At 37.8% G+C, this 22,140-nt stretch overlaps 1 protein-coding gene across 1 annotated transcript in view; it reads left to right on the top strand.

Moving 5' to 3' along the window:
• The window catches only part of GLCE (glucuronic acid epimerase), a 111,743-nt gene extending 90,710 nt beyond the window's left edge, over nt 1–21,033 (top strand). The window contains exons 2-4 of the mRNA XM_047767171.1: nt 8,098–8,693; nt 13,427–13,672; nt 19,259–21,033. Of these exons, the coding sequence (XP_047623127.1) occupies nt 8,111–8,693; nt 13,427–13,672; nt 19,259–20,283 (1,854 nt within the window). The 5' untranslated portion in view covers nt 8,098–8,110 and the 3' untranslated portion in view covers nt 20,284–21,033. The remainder of the gene's footprint in view (nt 1–8,097; nt 8,694–13,426; nt 13,673–19,258) is intronic.
• The last annotated feature ends 1,107 nt before the right edge of the window (nt 21,034–22,140 follow it).

The following is a 22,140-nucleotide window of genomic DNA, read 5'->3' on the forward strand; positions in this document are numbered from 1 at the left end:
AAAAAAATTCTTCAAGAGCAATAGAACAAACAACAGAATGAAATAGGAGGGCATCTGTTGAGTATGTTTTAGGTACTCAATAAATATTCCATCATTCCATCAACTTGCCTAATATGTGATTTTTAAAAAATAATTGGGAAAAAAAAATGCTAGGTAGCAAAAACAAAATCCCTGCCCAGTTTAAAAAAAATTGTTAAAATTCAGATATTTTGTCTTCAAAAATCCAAAATATAATAAAATCTGTCTCACCATCTACTCATCCCACATCTAAATAGAGCACTAAAGAAAAACTGGTTTTTGTCAGATTGCAAAGTGAATGTGAAATCTTTTTCTTAATTGAGGTAACATGGGTATTTAACATAAGTTTCACATGTACAATATTATAATTTGACTTCTGAATCCACTAGAGTGTGCTCATCACCAAGTTCTAGTTTCCACCCAGAACAGTTGACCTCTTTTACCCATTTAATCTCCTTCCACCCCTTTTCCACTCAGTAACCACCATCTTACATACGTGTGTTTGTTTTTGTTCGCTTGTTTTTTTAATATTCCACATAAATGAAGTCATACAGTATTTGTCTTTCTCCATCTGACTTTTTCCACTTAGCATAATTCACTCAGGATCCCATCCATGTTGTCACAAATGGCAAGATTTGATCTTTCTTGTGGCTAAGTGGTATTCCATTGTGTGTTTATGTACCATGTCTTCTTTACCCATTCATGATCACATCCGTCTGTTGACAGACACTTAGGTTGTTTCAGTATCTTAGCTATAGTAAATATGCTGCAAGGAACATTGGGTGCATTTATCTTTTCAAATTTGTGTTTTCCCTGTTCAGATGAATACCCAGGAGTTGAATAGCTAAATTATGCAGTATTTCTATTCTTAATTTTTTGAGGACTCTCCATACAGTTTTCCATAGTAGCTGTCCCAGTTTACATTCCTGCCAACAGTGTATGAGGGTTCCCTTTTCCCCACATTCTCTATTATTTCTTGTCTTATTGATAACATATATTCTAACAGGTGTAAGGTGATATATCTCATTGTGGTTTTGACTTGTATTTCCCTAATAATTAATGATGCTGAACAGCTTTTCAGGTGCCTCTTACCCATCTCCATGTCTTATTTGGAAAAATGACTATTCAGATCATCTGCCTATTTCTTTTTTGCGTTTTAGGGCCGCACCCATGGCATATGGAAGTTCCCAGGCTAGGGGTTGAATCAGAGCTACAGCTGCCAGCCTATGCCACAGGCACAGCAACACCAGATCCAAGCCATGTCTATGACCTACACCACAGCTCACAGCAAAGCTGGATCTTTAACCCATAGCGCAAGGCCAGGGATTGAACCCACATCCTCATGGATACTAGTCGGATTCGTTTCTGCCACGCCACAGCAGGAATTCCTAACCATTTCTTAATCAGGTTTTTTGTTGTTGTTGTTGGGTTGTATGAGTTCTATGTATGTTTTGGATATCAATCCCTTGTCAGCTATATGATTTGCAAATATTTTCTCCCTTCCAGTAGGTTATCTTTACTATGTTGATGGTTTCCTCTGTTGTACAGAAGGTTTTTAGTTTGACATAGCACCATTTGTTTATTTCTGCTTTTGTTTCCCTTGTCTGTGGAGACATACACGGAAAGATGTTGCTAAGACTAATGTCAAAGAATGTGATGCCTATGTTTTCTTCTAGGAGTTTTATGGTTTCACTTCTTACATTCAAGTCTTTAATCCATTTTGAGTTAATTTTTGTGTACGATGTAAGATAGGTTTTTTTGTTTTGTTTTGTTTGTCTTTCCTAGGCCCACACCCATAGCACATGGAGGTTCCCAGGCGAGGGGTCTAATTGGAGCTGTAGCTGCCGTCCTACACCACAGCCACAGCAACACAGGATCTGAACTGCATCTGCGACCTACACCACAGCTCACGGCAACACTGGATCCTTAACCCACTGAGTGAGGCTAGGTTACCGCTGAGCCACAATGGGAACTCCCTGGTTAGTATTTTCCCTTCATATTTGAAAAATTCATGGTAATGTCCATAGTTTTAATGTTTACTGAATTATTCTAATGGTTACTTGAAATACTCAATTAGGAAAATGAATTTGAAAAGTAAGATATCAGGAAAATTTCTTTGAATTGTAAATCATTTAAGAAGAGAACAATTTTCTTTCCCAAAGGAAAACTGAGTTATATTTTTGCTTTACTTAATTTTTAGCTGTTTCTGCAAAGAAGTTATTCCAGTTTCTTTATGATGCTAACTGAATGTTGTTTAATGTATTAAGACTTCTAAGGTTACTAAAACTAAATTTTATTGGATTGTGTTTCTAATGAAAAAAATATTTAGGATCAGCAGTACATGAGGTTTCAAAGTTTTTTAATTTATTTATTTTTTTAATTTTAATACATTCTTTTATTATTTTTTGACTTAAAATATTAACCTAGTTCATGGATGTGGTAGAAACTTTAAAATGAGTAGAAAGCTTATCACTACTTAGCAGAAAACCCTGGTTTTAGCTTTTAAAGTTATTCTCACCTGTACTTAGTAAAATATCATTGCAATCTACTTTTTTTTCTTTTTGCTTTTTACGGCCTGTGGCATATGGAAGTTCCCAGGCGAGGCGTCAAACCACAGCTGCAGCTGCTGGCCTACGCCACAGCCATGCCAGATCCAAGCTGCCTCCAATCTACTTTCTTTGAATTTGAAAGTTTGTGTAGTCAATTTTCTGTAATCTGAGAAACACTGTAATAAAATTATTGTGCTTATGTTTAAATAAGCCTGTTCAATATTTAATACTACGTGTTAGTACTCAGAGTTTTCTTTCCGTCCTTCTCCCACCTAAATGTTAGTGCCTGTTTTGAAAACCAAGTATTTATAGACACTTTTAACTTAAAATTTACATTTCTATCTTTTAATATTTTAGCGAAAGTGCTTAATTTTCTATTTTATGGTTTAACAAAAATAGTAAATATATTCATGGAAAATTAGAAAATCATACTCTACGTGCTGTCATGTAACCTCCTTTTTTCAATTAACAGTCTCCAAATGACCTTCCATCTTTCCTTCTTACTAAGTCCATAGTCAGAGTTCCCAGCTTAGCACCAAGTTTCACATCTGGTTCTTATATCCCTTAAGTCTCTGTAAAAAAAATATTTAACCCAGTCTCCTTTTGTCTTTTCATACTACTGATTCATGGAGACAGGGCCAGCTCTCCTGCAGGATGTCTCACCTTCTAGATATACTGGTTGCCTCTGCATTTTAACTTGTTCCTCTATCCCTTGTATTTCCTGTTAACTCAAAGTTTAATTATAGGGCCTGAGAGGTCCAAGTTAAATATTTTTGGCTTGGATGTATAATAAGTTTTGTACTTTTTATTTTAACTCATCAAGAGACACAGTATCTCAATGAGTCATCCTTAGTGAGGCTGAATCTGACCACTGAATTAGGGTGATGAATGAACCTCTAGGTCTCTATCAAACATATGCCTCAATATAACACTTGCCTAATTTCATGAAGGATCACATAATTCTAATTTTGTAATTTTAAATTTTTTTCTTCCATGTTATTAGCCACTCTTTTTCTCTAAAAATTCTTTATCATCTGAGGCAATTGGTTTGTTCTGCAAAGGCCAGATAGATAAATAGATTGTTTCACTTAGTTACCACTTTTCATCAGAAGATGATATAAGTACTTTTTTGGCATTCTCCTTTTTAATTTTTAATTTTTTAAATTTTTTTATTTTGCCTTTTTTTAGGGCCACACCTGCAGCATATGGAAGTTCCCAGGCTAAGGGTCAAATCAGAGCTACAGCCGCCGGCCATAGCCACAGCAATGCTGGATCCAAGCCTTGTCTGCAACCTACACCACAGCTCATGGCAACGCCGGATCCCTGACCCACTGAGCCAGGCCAGGGATCAGATCCACATCCTCATGAAAACTAGTTGGATTCGTTTCCGCTGTACCACAGTGGGAACTCCCAGTGTTCTCCTGTTTAAATATCATTATATACTCATGGATTTTTTTTTTTATTATTCATTGTGTTTCAGTCAGTGTCAGTCATACTTCTCATAGCTTTGATTTAATGGGGAAGGGGCCTTTCAGATTCATTTCTGTCTTGTGTCTTTTTGCTGTAATAGAAATTATAGAAATGTTGAAACAGAAACAAAACTATGGAGTAATACAGTGAACCACCCTCATATCTTTCAGCTTCAACAGTTATCAGTGTTTTCGGTCTTGTTTTATCTATTCCCTATTGCTATTTTGATCCCTTGGATTATGATCCCATTGATACTTGAAAGTTCTCTTTGTTTCCTGACATAGCAAGCCCCCAGACTGGAGTCATCCATTTCTCTAAGCCCTGATTGCTTTTTGTAAAAAATGGTATCAGGTAATAAAATCTGATACCATAAAGGATATTGAAAATTTTTAATTTTGATTTTTCTTTACTTTCATGTGTCTCATCATAATGGTAGCCTACTAATTCCATAAGCAGCGTCTACTCTCATTTGAGTCATGAAGGAAGGGCATGTCTCAAAGATGGAACAAAAATTATATGTCTGTTTTTACTGGTCTAAAAGTTAGATACAGTGATAGGTGATTTAAACATTAGCACATAAATATTTTTAATGAAGGGCTTTTTAAAATTAAACATCATTTAGTGTTGTTTGCCTGCATTACTATATAAGGAAGCCCTCAATTTATAAATATATTGATCTCGGAGAGACAGCAGTGAGTGATAGCTTGAAGTGAGATCTTAATTTTCTGCTCAGGAATTGAACCTGGGCAGCCTGGTTGAAAACCAGGAATCCTAGCCACTAGATTAACTTGAATCTAAAAGCAGAATTGCCCTGAATCTTGCCTCCTGTTGAAAGCAAGAATGTTGCAAAGAGGCAAAGACTGAAAACAGGTGTATAGTTTATTGTTAGAGTCACAGTACAACATGGCAACATGTGGGAGAGCACACAGAGAAGTAGTTTATATAAGACAGAAGCAAGGCAGTAGGTAATACACACCCAAAAGAGGAGTGCGGCTGCAGGCATCCTCCTCAGTGAGGAGCAACCAGGGAGATGATTTAAATCACTTATTTAGCACAGTTCTTCTGGGTCTTTGTTTTCCTTTGGCCAATTACCATGTTTTATTTCTCACACCTGACTGGACACAGGACCCTCCCCAGTATGCATGCCCATCTTTTGGCAAAGGATGCTGGGATGGTATCAAGAATTACTAGGGCCTGGCACCCCCTCCCTTTCTGATCCCTAAAAGTCTTACTGCACATATGTATTTGGGGAGCTCTCCTTGACCCCAGGAGTGACTGAAGTGGTCATCTTTCTACTCCAGCAGAGCTCAGCACCTGCCATTAACTTTTTCCTTGATGTATCAAAGAGAAACAAGGCCCAATTTACTCGGCCAAAAAGTCCCAGGGACCTTTCTACCTCCTTTCTGTTCTCCGCCCAGGGGCCCATCTACCTCCTACCTCAATATGATTTCTGAAGGTTTGCTTGTACCACACTTTGTTTTTTAGCATTCAAACATTTATCTTATTGGTAATAATGCAGATCCTAAATTTGGATTCCAGCTCTTATAATCTGTGTATGATTTCCAAGTTGAACGAGACCCATACCTTTGCCTCTCTTCCCTCCTGATGCCCAACTCAGATAAAATATATAGAAATAAGAAATGAAGAAGCTGATAGCAATAAAGATGGGAAGATTACCATAGAGAAGTAATTGAACAGCTTTTGGGATCTCTGAGTACTAGAAGGCGCAGCTGTATCCCTTCCTTCCCCATATCTCTCACACCCCTGCGCTTGGACTGCAGATAGCTGGTATGAACCCAGGCAATATGCCAGCCAGATAGTCTTCAAAGAAACTGGGGAAAGCTAAGCCTTCTAGAATACAAGTTATGTTTCCAGGACAAAAGAAAAAGTCATCTTCATTCTGGCATTTAGAGGGCCTGCTGCTCTCCACCCACACCCTAAAGGAACACTGCCACTCAGCCTGTACCCAGCCCACACAGAGCCCCTCTCAGGAGAACAGTCTAGTCAAAAATTAGACTGTCTTCACAATAACAGAGGAAATCTGTGTTGGCTAATGAGTCATTCACTCACGAAAGCCTGAATGAGTAACCAAAGATCACCAGGCGTGTGAGGAAAGCTAACACTATGAGACTAAAATAACCAGAAAAATCACCACTAAAGAAAATAGAGATAATGAGAATATTACCAAAAAACAACTCCAATATACTGAGAGCTTCCAGAAGATACTACACAATTAAACAAGGATAAAAGAATACAAGTTTTCAGGTTTAAAGGGCACACCAAGTGCTGAAATAGTGAATCCGATATAGTGTAACACATTCTCACAAAACCACAGAATTCCTAGAGTAAACAAATGCTCCAGAAGGAAGTCATGTACAAAGTGACAAGTAGTAGGCTGAAATCAAGCCTCTCATCAGGATTCCTTAATGCTCTAAGAAAGTAAGATACTGCCTACAGTATTAGAAAGAAAATAACACGCAGCCCAAGGAATCTGTATCCCACCAAACTATTAATCAGAGGTGAGAGCAGAATAAAGTTGCTTTCAGACGTGCAAGGACTCAAAGTTTACCTCCTCTTAGAATTAAAAGAAATGAATGAATTACACATTTACCATCCACTTTCTTGAAAGGCAGAAAATCATATTTGTAATTTTTCATTAATCATTTTCATTCAAGGGTTTGGTTGTTTTTAACCTTATTGCTGCCAGAAGAGTTTATGGTGAGGAAAAGAGGGAAGAAGGATTAAAACAATGAAATAAGTAGCTGTGGATTTACACAATAATATAATTTACAGAGCTACTGTAGCAAACAGCAGTCAGACTGCTCTCTTTACTCTCAGCAGGCTGAAATATAACATATGTTGCACATATAACTAACTCATAATATTCTGTATTTCCCAGTAACCCCAGAAGCAGACAGTCCAGGACTACCTACATTACAGTCAAGACCAGTTAATTCACCACATGAGCAATAGCATCAAATTCTTCTGTCATGACTGGAATGACATGATCTGGCTTATATTTAAAAGCATTATTCTGACTGCTGTGTTCAAAATATTAGGTAGAGCAAGGGCGGAAGATAGGTCCAATAGGATTTCCTGATTGGTTGCATATGGGGTAAGCAGGAAAGGAGTTAAGATTTCTGGTCTGAGCAGTGGAAAGGAGGAACAGGTTGAGGGGAAAGATTAGTGATTAAATTTTGGATGTTGTATTTCAGAAGTCCATTTGACCTTCAAGTAAAGATATCAGTTACTTGGGTTGGCACTTACATATATGCGCCTACAGTTCCGAAGAATGGTCTGGCCTGGAGATAGAATTTTGGAAATTGTCAGCCTATAAATTGTATTTAAAGCCATGAGATTGGGTGAGATCACCTGGGAGGTAACAGAGATAAAGAAGGGGTCCTTAGGGGACCGGAACCCTAAGGCACTTCAACATTTAAGGTTCAGGGAAATGAAAAGGAATTATCAAAGATGACTGAGGAACATCCAGTGGTGTATAAGGAGAACTAAGAAAGAATAGTACCCTAGAAGTTGTGGAAAGAAAGTGTTTCAGGAAGGGAAGAGTCGATGATTATTTTATGCTGCTGAAAGGTCACATCAGATGAGGGCTAGAAATTCACTGTTGGATTTGGCAACATGGATGTCAGTGTTGACCTTGAAAAGACCTGTTAACATTTTTTCATACAGCTACTAAGTTGTTAAGACAAAATATGTATTAAATTATTTCAGCCCAACTACTTCATAAATGGAACTATTAGATATTTCTTTTGACCTAGAGGCTTTGTGAAAAAATTACTAAGATACCAAGAGACCCACTAACAAAGGAATTTTGGAATCTTTGCTTTAAAGGGTCATGCTAACTGAGCATTTTAAGAGAGGGAAGCACCTCTTGCCTTCTCTTTGTCTCTGCTGAAACTTTTGAATTAGTAATTTTAAATCTGATCAGATCACATACAGTTAATAAAATTATGGTGGTTCCGTATAAAAAAGTAAAGAAACCCTTATCCTATGAAATGTCAGTAGTACACCTTGGCATGAATTTTTCTTCTTGCTTCCATAGGTATGGTCTGAATATGCGTTGCTTGGCAGCTCGGGTCAACTATAAGACTTTGATTATCATCTGTGCACTCTTCACTTTGGTCACAGTACTTTTATGGAATAAGTGTTCCAGCGACAAAGCGATCCAGTTTCCACGGCACTTGAGTAGTGGCTTCAGAGTGGATGCATTAGAAAAAAGAGCAGCAGCATCTGAGAGCAACAATCATGTCAACCACATGGCCAAACAGTCTGAGGAAACATTTCCTCAAGAACAGCAGAAAGCACCCCCTGTTGTTGGTGGCTTCAACAGCAATGGAGGAAGCAAAGTGTTAGGGCTCAAATATGAAGAAATTGACTGTCTCATAAATGATGAACATACAATTAAAGGGAGACGAGAGGGGAATGAAGTCTTTCTTCCATTCTCCTGGGTAGAGAAATACTTTGATGTTTATGGAAAGGTGGTTCAGTACGATGGCTATGATAGGTTTGAATTCTCTCATAGCTATTCCAAAGTCTATACACAGAGAGCCCCTTATCACCCTGATGGTGTGTTTATGTCCTTTGAAGGCTACAATGTGGAAGTCCGAGACAGAGTCAAATGCATAAGTGGGGTTGAAGGTATGTATCTGTCTGTTCCACTGCATTTTTCTTTCCTGAGTATGTTAAAGAATAACAGACTGTAAGTATTAATTATACAGCAAGTACATACATAGCTTACTATCACAAGACCTTTCATCACTCTGACTTAGCAGGGAGGAACAGGTTAAACCTGAACAGCTTTCTAGATGGTGTGATTCAAGGGCTGCAATAAATCATACCTGATTAAGTAGGATTATTCCATTAACCTGCCTCAGAATCTAAAATTACCATCAGTAAGGCCAAGGCACAGCATTAAAATATAAAGTTACTGTCCTATGAGAGGAGAGGAGATGGGAAAGGAAGAGCCCCCATCCAGTGGGCCCATCAGTGTACCCATGCAGTCCTGGTACCAGATTAGCCAGCTATCATCTCTGGATGGAGGTTTAAAGTTCTTAGAACAAGATAATACCATTTTCTCTGAGTTATTGAACTCTTGTAGTCTGTTACATATTGTCTTTCATTGTCTTTAAAACCTGGAGCAGTAGGAGTTCTTAATAGGTAGAATTAAGTACATTTTGGAATTTGTATTTCAAACCTAAGATTTGATCAGAAGGCCAAATTGAATTTGATTTTAAATGTACATCATTCAATCAGAGGAAAGAACTTGGTCTGTCTTAAAATTGCTTGCTTTAGGTTTAATTTTATTTCACTTTTTTAATTTTTTTATTAATAGGTGATTTTAATATCTTAGTATTTTTGTTTGCATTTCTTATTAAATTTTATTGAAGTATAATAGATTTACAATATGTTAGTTTCAGGTTTACAGCAACATGAATCAGTTACACATATATCAAATTCCTTTTCAGATTTTTTTCCCATATAGGTAACTATAGAGTATTGAGATTTCCCTGTGCTCTACAGTAGGTCCTTGTTATTCATGCATTCCATAGATATATGGTGTGTATATGTCAATACCAGCCTCCCATTTTATCCCCCCACCCCGGTGTTTTCCCTTTGGTAACCATAAGTTTGGTTTCGAAATCTTTGAGTCTGATTCTGTTTTGTTAACAAGTTCCCATGTATCATTTTTTATTAGATTCCACATATTAGTGATTTCATATGATATTTGTCTTTCTCTACCTGAATTACTTCACTTGGTATGATATTTTCTAGTTCCATCCATGTTGCTGCAAATGGCATTATTTCTTTTTTTTTATGGCTAAGTCATATTCCAGTATACATGTGTACCACATCTTTTTATCCTTCTTAATATCTTAATATTTTATTTTTGTAATATCTTTACCAAACGATTAAAAGAGAGGAGGGGCCAAATTCACCTATATTCTTACCTCTTCAGAGTAATTACTACCACTTTTCTATATTCTCAGAAGGTCTTTATATCTAGTCATATGTTTTAACATAGTTGTAATGATATTTATGTATAATATTCAATAGGGTAATAGTTTGTTAGAGACTTCAAAGATATTCATTGCCAAACCTTTTTTTTCCAGAAATTTTAAAAAATGTATAAAGTTAATAGGTGCTTAGATGCTAAAGAAAAAAATAAAATCACCCATAGCCATTGTAAATATTTTGATGTGATTTTGTAATCTTTTTGTTGTTATTGTAGATAAACATTTTGTAAGCAAATTGGAATCATGCTATAGTTAATTTTGTATTCTTTTTTATTCAACATATTTTATTTCCCCTTGTTATTAAATATTGAACATTTTAATCACTAGTATTCATAATAAGGATGTGTAATATATGGAACCTTTCTTTTTAGTGGGATATTTAGGTCATTTCCAGTTTTTTGCTATTATGCATAATGGTATAGATATTCATAGTTAATTGTTTGCTATTTTAATTGTATTCTCAGAGTAGTTCCCTAGGAAATAAAGTGCCATGTCAGATAACACCAATCAATCTATTTTAACAAACTACTTTCCAAGAAGCTTGACCCTATTCATGCTTCCAGTGCTCTTGTCACCCAGCTCCTGACATTGTGGAACATTGGTTTTTAATCTCTTGTTTACAAAGGGATCTCATAATCTGCATTCTGTAGCAATTAGTGAGGTCAGATCTCTTTTATGTGCTCTTAACCATTATAAAATTGCCTTAATGTTTTTTCTCCCCAAATGTGATTAGTGTTGTGTTTTTTTTTAAATATATGAAGGACATTTTGCACATGTAGCAAAGGTAGTAGCACCTGTTGTATTTGTTAAAGATATTTTCTTTACTTTGGCTGTCTTTTCATTTTACTAGTAATTTGTTAGTTTTAGAAGTTCTTAGTTCTATTTACCAAACTTAAGTTAAAGAAAAAAATTCTCTCTCTCTTTTTTTTTTTTGGTCTTTTTAGGGTTGCGCCCATAGCATATGGAAGTTCCCAGGCTAACGGTCATACCGGAGCTGTAGCTGCTGGCCGTAGCCACAGCCACAGCAACAACAGATCTGAGCTCCGTCTATGACCTTCACCATAGCTCACAGCAACGCTGGATCTTTAACCCACCGAGGCCAGGGATCAAACCCGTGTCCTCATGGATTCTAGTCCAGTTTGTTAACACTGATCCACAACCAGAACTCCAAAAAATTTCTCCTTTTATGCTTACAAGATTACTTATCACAATATGATCAGCTGTTTGTCTCTATTTCCTGTAATAGTTTTATGGGTTTGGTTTTTTACCTTTTTTTTTTAACATTTAAATTTTTAGTTCAACTAAATTTGTATTTTGGCAAATAGTATAGGCCTAGTTTTAGATTTTTTTCCCCTTAATGTTTATTGAATAATCTTCTCTTTTCCCTACTGAGTCCTGATGCAATCTTTATCATAAATGAAATACTTGGAAACTAGATTATGTTTCTAAATACCAGAATATGTTTCTATTCTATTCCTTTGATCAGTCTATAACTTCCTATGCCAGTTGCACATTATTATAGTTATTACCCATCTAAATATTGCATAAAATATCCTTTTATTAAGTGAAAATAATTCTGTTTGAATTTTTGAAAAAAAAAATCTAGCCCTTGGAGAAAGAAAAAAAGTTAAACAGCTTATCTCTGTAGGTTCCTTAGCCTATATGGTCCCTAATTCCTTAAACTATTTTGAAACTACATCAAAACACATATGGTTTTTAGATTCCCAGTTTCTGCTGTGCCCATCTGTTGCTTGTTAATTTATTTCAGAACCTCAAATAGGAGTTAGTCTCTCAGCACGTACACCATGATGCAGCAACACAGTGTTCTGTGCAGTGTGATATTATTGTTTCCCATGTTGGAAATCACTAAAACACTAATACCAAACATTTAAAGTTTTGCTTAGAACTTTGCAAGAGGTAATCCATTAATGAATTATTTCAAGAATCTATGTTTAAATATACAACTTTAATTCATTTAAAAAAAGAAAACCACTCCTGGAGTTCCCATCGTGGCTTAGCAGTTACAAACCGGACTAGTATCCATAAGGATGTTGCTCCGATCTGGGGTTGCTGTGGCTGTGGTGTAGGCCTGCAGCTGCAGCTCCATTTCAACTGCTAGACTGGAAACTTCCATATGCCACAAGTGCAGCCCTAAAATAAACAAACAAACAAAAAAAAACCCACCCTCCTTGTTCTCAAGAATTGCATTTTGACATGAAGGATATGAAAAGGAATTGCAAGCTGCATTTACACTTAAAGTTGCCTAGTCATAGCTGGATTTTTAAGCAAATACTTTAACCATCAGTTGATAGTTACCAGACCACACATCTTGACACTGGAAGGAGAGATGAGTATGTAATTAACTTGACTGTTAAAAGTACAGATATTTAAGAAAATTTCAGGTCTGATATTATAGAATAAAACTAGTAATGTTTTTTTGTTTTGTTTTGTTTTTTTGTCTTTTTGCCATTTCTTGGGCCACTTCCTGTGGCATATGGGGGTCCCCAGGCTAGGGGTTGAATCGGAGCTGTAGCTGCCAGCCTAAGCCAGAGCCACAGCAACGCGGGATCTGAGCTGCGTCTGCAACCTACACTACAGCTCACTGCAACGCCGGATCATTAACCCACTGAGCAAGGGCAGGGATCAAACCTGCAACCTCATGGTTCCTAGTCAGATTCGTTAACCACTGAGCCACGATGGGAACTCCCAAAACTAGTAATGTTAACTACATGTATTTAGATTGTATAAAACTTGAGTGTATGAAACAGGGTTATGAAATATGGCATCTGTAGCTATGAGCAATAGTAACACACACAAAAAATTAGTCTTTAAATGAATCTACAACATTGCATTGCTATCCATCAACAAATAATGAATGAGAGCAAATGAATACTTAATCTTGTTTTTCATTTCTGGTTAATTTGATACTCATTTTTAGTCATCATGAAAACAGTATAGGGATTTCCCACTGTGGCTCAGTGGAAACAAACCTGACTAGTATCCATGTGGATGCAGGTTTGATCCCTGGTCTCACTCAGTGGGATCTGGCATTGCCGTGAGCTGTGGTATAGGTCGCAGATGCAGCTCGGATCCCACATGGCTGTGGCTGTGGCTGTGGTATAGGCCGGCAGCTACAGCTCGGATTTGACTCCTAGCCTGGAAACTTCCATATGCCATGGATGTGCCCCCCCCCCCAGAACAAAACAAAACAAAAGGAAATAGTATAATAAAGGAGCTTAAAAGTTGCTGACAACTCTTAGAACATCCTCCAGAAATAAAACAATGAAGAGTGGTACTCAGGATAGGATTGTGAATGTCTGGGCATGGTTATTTATTTTCTTTCTCTATCTTATATAGGTGTACCTTTGTCTACACAATGGGGACCTCAAGGCTATTTCTACCCAATCCAGATTGCACAGTATGGATTAAGTCATTACAGTAAGAATCTAACTGAGAAACCCCCTCACATAGAAGTATATGAAACAGCAGAAGACAGGGACAAAAGTAACAAGCTCAGTGACTGGACTGTGCCAAAGGGCTGCTTTATGGCTAGTGTGACTGATAAGTCTAGGTTCACCAATGTTAAACAATTCATTGCTCCAGGTAAGTGATATATTATGTGTGTTTGCTAATTTTATGTTGACCTATGATACTCCTTTAAAATTTTTTTATGGTTTTTAAAAAAATATATTAGCAGACCCTTGATCTTACATATATAAAAAAACAAATGATGTCACCCAAGTGAAATCTATAAAAAAGGATCAGCTAAAAACAATTCAAGGCTATGTAAGGAATATTTACTGTGTAAAGAGCCAAGCCACAAATTGAATATTAAGCATCAGGTTACTGCATGATGTCTGTCTCCTTCCAGGGATCTATATCCCATAGGAATGAAGTTCCTAAGTTTATTTTAATATTTCAGCACATTCTTTAATTTTTAAACTACTTTACATTAAGGTAGAAATTTTTCCTTACAGAGAGAACCATCCTTTCCTTTGCTTATTTTTTACCAGTAGCTTTTTATTTTTTCAAGATAATAGAGCATTACCAACCAGGCCTACTTCCTATATTGAATTTTGTTAATGTACTAGAATGTTTCAAACTTAATATAAAAACATTTGTTTAATAAAATCTTTTATGAAGTCAAATTAACTTTATGCAGCATTTCCGCTTTTACTAAGACAGTCTCATTAATTGGAATGTAATGTATTTTTCTCCACTAATCAATAGCCATGGGAATTAATGAGTTCATTACTTAAAAAGACAATGAAATAATTTTAGTTAGCACTTCTGGCTTAATTTTCTGTGGGGAAATATTGTCAGAAACAGAACTCATCCTCCTTCCCACCAACCTTGCCATTTGGTAAATAAAAGGAGAGAAAAGGTTATAAGACCTTTTCTGTATTCTCTCCTTGTCCTTTATTGATGACTATGTAATTCACAGACCTTGAAAGCCACAACACAAATCTACTTATTCTAGATGGCCTTAAGTAAGGGATTTATGAGTGTTTAATGCAGTGCAAATAATGGGTGACCTTTAGTTTTTATTCTGTGACTAAAACTTATTTTCTCTGATGGCATTCTGTGATATTCCAGTACATGGAGCATCTTTGCTTATTGTAAAACAATGGGCTTGGTTGGGTGAGAAAGTACATGGAGATGTTTAATATTTAGTTTGTGATTTGTGGCAGGAAATGATCAGATTAAAAAGGATGTTTGATTTGGGGTGCACCAAGGAGCACTAATTGGTAATTAGTCTGGATTAGGATGGAAAAAGCAGCCCTTATCTTGATCTCCTTAAGTTCTGGGAAGTTTTCTAGAACCATCTCTTGAACTCTCTTCTATTTAAACCAGTAGATTTCATTTTGTACTTGTGGTTGTCCTGGTTAATACAAATGATAGGTCTCCTTATACTAAGTGACCTTCACTTTAGCCTTTCATTCTTCAGCCGGTGACTGGAGATAAAACTACTTTCTGTGATGGTCTTAAGCATGTGAAGGAGAGAACTCTGCCTGTGACAGTCACTCTGCCAGTGGAACACTAGCTACTCATGGTTGGAACTCTTTGTTGGTGGGAGGGTGTTAGATGGGAATAGGGTGTTTGTTTTGATACCTTGGTTGTGCCTGGAGGTGCATTTGATACAAGAAGTGAGAGAGAATGATTGGAGTTGTTGCTCAGAGCCAAAAGGAAACCAAAGAGGTGAGACTTTTATTGAAACTTAGGTATGGGGGAGTTCCCATTGTGGCTCAGTGGTTAACGAATCCAACGAGGAACCATGAGGTTTCGGGTTCCATCCCTGGCCTTGCTCAGTAGGTTAAAGATCCAGCATTGCCATGAGCTGTGGTGTAGGTTGCAGACGCAGCTCAGATCCCATGTTGCTGTGGCTCTGGCAAAAGATGGAGTTCCTATCATGCCTCAGCAGTACCCAACCCAACTAACATCCATGAGGATGCACATTCAATCCCTGGCCTCGCTCTGTGGGTTAAAATCCGACGTTGCCGTGAGCTGTGGTGTAGGTCGCACATGCAGCTCAGATCCAGCGTTGCTGTGTCTGTGGTGTAAGCCGGCAGCTATAGCTCAAATTCGACCCCTAGCCTGGGAATCTCCATATGCTGTGGGTGTGGCCCTAAAAAGACAAAAAAAGACAAAACAAACAAACAAAACATAGGTATGGGAAAAGAGAGTTTTTTAGAGGATAGGCTTCCTGGGAGATAAATTCAGAGAATCATTGATGAGCAGAAATTGGAAGTTGTCCATAAAAGCATAGGCCTCAAACAAACAAACCCCCCCCCCAAAAAAAAAGAGAGAGAGAAAGTTAAAAAAAAAAAAAGAAAAGAAAAAGCATAGGCTTCAGTGAGATGAGGCTCTTAGGACCAGTGGCTAAATGCTGTTAGCCCTTTTCTGTTTGGCTTTGAATTTTTTTTTCCCTGAAAGGGAATAAAATCATCTAGAGGGAAGAACCATAACATAGATCTGCAGCGTGTCTTTTATTATTTCATTTCTTGAATAATGTTTTTTCTCTCACCTAATTTAAAATTGAATGAATTGAAACTTTGTACATATCCCACTCTATTAAGTTAGCTTTCCCTTTCCCAAACATCCTCTTTGCTTCATTTCCATGACCTCACTTTCTCTTCTCTATGTAGCCATTCCCTCTCAGACTTCTTATGAGCTTCTCTTCTTCTGCCTAGCCCTTGTCTTCCTTTTCCTTGAGGCTATGAGTAAGGCCTTTTCTCACTCCACCTAGTAAACCTATCAATTAAATGAATGATAACAGTTTGTGTTGTATGTGAAAGCATTGATTTAAAGACCATTCTTAAATGTTTATCATCCTTTGCTACCTAAAGTACATGTACACATACCACATATACCAAAAATAGACCCTTGTAGTGACTCCTAGGAACAACTGCTCAGAGATAAGAGTCATGTATTTCAAACAACAGGAGACTCAAAACTTCCTATTAGTAGATTTAAAGCACAGGTCTCCAGTAGCTTAGGACCCTTCACTGGACCTCAAAACCTTGCCAGGTGTATTTCCAAAGTGGTTGCCACGACCATAGTCACATTCCATTTGCTACCATTCAGGTCCTTCTGAGTGATGTAGACAGGCTGTTTAACCTCTCTGTATATTTATAAAGTAGGAATTAAGAGACCTGTCTCATAAGATTGTTGTGAAGACTGGAATTGTTGATGAATTTAAATTGAGGGTTGTCACTTATCCTTTGTGGCTCAATAACCCCCTCTGGTGGTGTTAAGGTTTGAGGAGCATTAATAGTACGTTTGTGAAAGGATGTATCCCATAACATCATTTATTATTGAGTTCTTTGCACTATGTAATCTGTTATATTGAAACATAAAGGTGACTAGTTCAAATAGTCACTTCCAGTTCAAAGACATGAAGTAAACATTAAAATGAGTAGTGCTGGAATTCCTGTTGTGGCACAGCGGAAACGATCCTGACTAGTATCCACAGGACACGAGTTCAATCCCTGGCCTCACTCGTTGGGTCAAGGATCTGGCATGGTGAGCTATGGTGTAGGTCACAGATACAGCTTGCATCCCAAGTTGCTGTGGCTGTTGTGTAGGCTGACAGTTGTAGCTCCGATTCGACCTCTAGCCTGGGAACTTCCATATGCTGCAGATATGGCCCTAAAAGGCAAAAAAAAAAAAAAGTAGTGCTGACTGTCACAAGAAAGGCAGGTCCTCCAAATTACCACTGTGGCTCAGTGGTAACAAACCCAAACCCAACTAGTCCATGAGGACATGTGTTTGATCCCCAATCTCGTTCAGTGGGTTAAGGACTCGGCATTGCCATGAGCTGTGGCACAGGTTGCAGATGCACCTCAGATCTGGTGTTGCTGTGGCTGCAGTATAGACTGGCAGCTGCAGCTCTGATTTGACCCCTATCCTGGGAATTTCCATATGCTGCAGGTGTGGCCCTTAAAAAAAAAGGAAAATAATTTACTCAAAGCATCATTTGATACACAAGTCTACCAGGATATTGTCATTCTTCCTTAATTTTCTATTTCATCAAATAAAGTAATTAAGAGCCTTAGATCAAATATACCCACAGTGGTTGAGTCCAGTGTTGGAAGAGTTAAATCATCAACTCAGCATGGTGATAATACCTTCCAAGCTAATCACAGTGTATACATTGTCATCAGTTTGCATTTGCTCCTGTAAGGCGCAGTCAAGATTTTCTCAAGGACTCCTCAAAGTAAGTCTGATTCTGTAGCTTTGTTTAATTCTTTCGCTGGTTATTCTCAGGAGGATCCTATCTCTGACATCATTTCTATCTCAAAATCTTCAAACTTAGACCCAGGAATCCTGGCTTCAGATCCCTCCTCTACCACTAGTTAGCATTTGGCTTTGGACAAATCTTTTAACCTTGCAAAGCCTCCGTATCTTCAGCTCTAAAGTGGAAGCAGTAATTCCTGCTCAGCCAGCCTCAGAAGGCTGTAGGGATCCTTGTAAGGATCAAATGAGATAATCCGTGAATGGGTTTTGAAGATTTTAGTCCTGTATGGTCAGTGGTTGTCAAGGATGAATTGCAGGATAGTCACATTTACTTTTAATGTTATAAAATTTGTACTACATATATTTTTGTTATTGTTGTTGTTGTTCTCCTCCTCCTCCTCCTTCTACTTCCCCCTCCCCCTCAGCCTCCAAAACCACGGGCTTCAGAATATCATCATCGTCATCATTTTTTACTATGTTCAAAGCCACTACCCTTTTTAAAAAAAAAATGCTCACAATTACCTTGCAAAGTAATACTGTCTCACTGAACATGTGAAGGAACTGAGGCTCAGAGAGGTGTATCTTATTAAACATCTCAAAGCTAGTAAATGTAGAGTGAGAATTCGAACACAGTTGTTTTAACTCCAAAGCCTGTGCTTTTCCCACCACCTCCCTCGGTATCCCTCACTTTTTGTTGACGACATGAGCCCATTGCTTAATTTCCAGAAATTTTATTCACAATTCCTATGAATTGTGAAAACAGACCTATCATTTCCAACATCAGTTGGGGTGCTTAAGAGTATGTATTGTGTAGCCAGACTAGACAGCATGGGTTCAGCTCTTTGTACCTTAGGCAGTTACTTAACTTCTGTCTCTGTTCCTCATCCATAAAGTAAGAGTAATGATAGCAATACTCTTGTAATTTTTATAATGATTAAGTGAGCTAATATGTATAAAGCACTTAGAACATAATAAATGCTTACTAAATATTAATAAAAATTTTAAAATTCATGTATAACCATGCTTCTAGCCTCTTTCTTGCAATATTATGTGCTGAGACAGCTTTTAGCTTTTTTTTTTTTTTCTTCAGAATGGGTATACTAGAACAGACATCGATTATTGATCATCCAGTATCTGATCTAGAAAAGGTAGCTTGATCACAGTACCTTAGCTATCTGCTAAGGCCATTAACCCCTCTAATGTAAACTAGATAGGCCAAAAGCTAAGAGCTTTGGCCTGATGCTCAGAAGCCATCATGGAAGCAAGAATTCTGTCATCTGTTTATGGTTAATTTAGTAAAAAATAAAAATTAAAAAGCAATAATCTGAAAAAAAAATATTGAAGTGTTAATTTTGTATGGTCAGTGGTTGTCAAGGATGAATTGCAGTTACCTTTTAAATACAAAGAGCTTTTATTCTAATGAGTCTTTTTTGGTATATTTTCCCTCTACAGAAACCAGTGATGGTGTATCCTTGCAACTGGGGAACACAAAAGATTTTATTATTTCATTTGACCTCAAGTTCTTGACAAATGGAAGTGTATCTGTGGTTCTGGAGACCACAGAAAAGAATCAGCTCTTCACTGTACATTATGTCTCAAATACCCAGCTAATTGCTTTTAAAGAAAGAGACATATACTATGGCATCGGGCCCAGAACTTCTTGGAGCACGATTACCAGGGACCTGGTCACTGACCTCAGAAAAGGAGTGGGTCTTTCCAACACAAAAGCTGTCAAGCCAACCAAAATAATGCCGAAGAAGGTGGTTAGGCTGATTGCGAAAGGGAAAGGATTCCTTGACAACATTACCATCTCTACCACAGCCCACATGGCCGCATTCTTCGCTGCCAGTGATTGGCTGGTGAGGAACCAGGATGAGAAAGGTGGCTGGCCAATTATGGTGACCCGTAAGTTAGGGGAAGGGTTCAAGTCTTTAGAGCCCGGGTGGTACTCTGCCATGGCCCAGGGGCAAGCCATTTCTACCTTAGTCAGAGCCTATCTCCTAACTAAAGACCATACATTCCTCAACTCAGCTTTAAGGGCAACAGCCCCTTATAAGTTTCTGTCAGAGCAGCATGGAGTTAAGGCTGTGTTTATGAATAAACATGACTGGTATGAAGAATATCCAACCACACCTAGCTCTTTTGTTTTAAATGGCTTTATGTATTCTTTAATTGGGCTGTATGACTTAAAAGAAACTGCAGGAGAAAAACTTGGGAAAGAAGCGAGGTACTTGTATGAGCGTGGTATGGAATCCCTTAAAGCCATGCTCCCCTTGTACGACACGGGCTCAGGAACTATCTATGACCTCCGACACTTCATGCTTGGCATTGCCCCCAACTTGGCTCGCTGGGACTACCACACCACCCACATCAATCAACTGCAGCTACTCACCACCATTGATGAGTCCCCAGTCTTCAAAGAATTTGTCAAGCGGTGGAAAAGCTACCTTAAAGGCAGCAGGGCAAAGCACAACTAGAGCTCAGAACCAAATCTTCTTTCAGCCTCTGCTATACACAAAAACTACCGGCTCTATGTCAGCAGAGCATAGGCACATTTTAAAAGGTTATATACTAGGTTTTTGTGGATTGCATTGAGGTGATAAATGATCCTTAAAACCAGTCTTCTGAGATAATTGCATTCCATGGGTTGCAGTGTTTAGAAATGTAGGTGGCATTTAGAGCAGAAAAGTGTTTAGTCAGTGGGCTGAATGAAGATGTTTTACTTGGCCTTGCTTATTACCCTATACAGTTCACAGATAGTCCAATCCTCTCGGTTTGAGAAAGGCAACGGTAAGTAGCTCTTACCTGTCCAGCACTTGCCTGAAAACTTAGTATGGGGCTCTTTTAAAATGTGATTATTTATGTTTATGTTGAAAGCAGACTTTAAAAAAATAATGTGCTGTAATACAGTAAATATGTACTTGTAGCCTGAATAGTGGACTGTGTGCAACTTTAAAAATGATGTTTCTTTTCTATACATTAATTTCTTGGGGGGTGAATGAGCATTTGTTGCATTTGTTATATATGGAGAATATTTTGGATTTGTGATTTTCTTGAGATGTGTAAATTAAAAACACAACCAGTGTTCAGGCTTCACAGTTATATAATGTAAGCACAACTAAAATGAAACTTGTTGACTGCACAAGAAATTACAAAAACGTTATCTGTTTTATGAAACTTGATCTACAATCAGTAAAGGTTTGATAATCAGTCTGTCCCTCCTCCAACCCATTTTGGTAGTTTCTTTTTGTTGCTGTCTAGAACTTTGTATTTCATTTCAGATTACACTGAGAGTTTTGTCTGTTTTGGGGGGACATTTGGGAATTTTATTATAAACCTAAATTGGGGGAGGAGCAAGTAATTTTTGATAAGTCCCCTACTACTGTCCTTTTAGGATTTTTTTTTTTCCCTTTAAAAAGTAATAGTAGGTCAGATGTAAGAGTTATAACAGGTTTCTTTCCTACTTAAATCATTCTTGGTCGGCAACTTTCCAAACTGTTTATTTTGTGCATCAGTGTTTTTCTTTTGCAAATTTTTTTTTTTTTTTTGTCTTTTTAGGGCCATACCTGCAGCATATGGAGGTTCCCAAGCTAGGGGTCTAATCAGAGCTACAGCTGCCGACCTACACCACAGCCATAGCAATGCCAGATCCAAGCCACATCTGCAACCTACACCACAGCTCACACCAACACCGGATCCTTAACCCACTGAGCAAGGCCAGGGATTGAACCCTCGACCTCATGGTTCCTAGTTGGATTCGTTTCCACTGCGCCACAACAGGAACTCCTCTTTTGCAATTTTAACTTTAAATTATTTCAGCTATGGGAAAGAAGTGATGCTACTACATTTGCTATACGTGAGTAACCAGACCTTTATTTCGGTTTTATATCCCATCATAGCTCACAGAAACAGGTATCATAGCCCTCAAACCCTGGGCATTGTCTGCTGTGGGACTTCAGGCAGTACGGCAGAACTGAAGGAGGCTGGTTTTGTTTTAGCGTATGATGCTTTGTTTTAGTGTATGACAGTAAACTAAATATGATAACTTAGATTGGAAATGTGATACCCCACACTTTTGGGGGACTAGGTCTGACATGTCGTGCAGTGTATGTGACCTGCATGAAGTGCACATCAGCAGCCAGGTGGGTACCTGCCAGCATACTACATCTCCCAACACCACTCAGAAACCAGGAAATACATACATATATATGTGTTCGTGGCAAGAGCAAGTAGGAGCAAAAGATCTACAACTGAGGATAATGTTCAACTGTCTATGGGAAAGTAAGTTTAAACTCCCAATTTATGTGACCACAAGTTGATTTTGCCCTCCCCCC

This window comes from Phacochoerus africanus, chromosome 2 (genome assembly GCF_016906955.1).
Source record: "Phacochoerus africanus isolate WHEZ1 chromosome 2, ROS_Pafr_v1, whole genome shotgun sequence".
NCBI classification, from domain to species: Eukaryota; Metazoa; Chordata; class Mammalia; order Artiodactyla; family Suidae; genus Phacochoerus; species Phacochoerus africanus.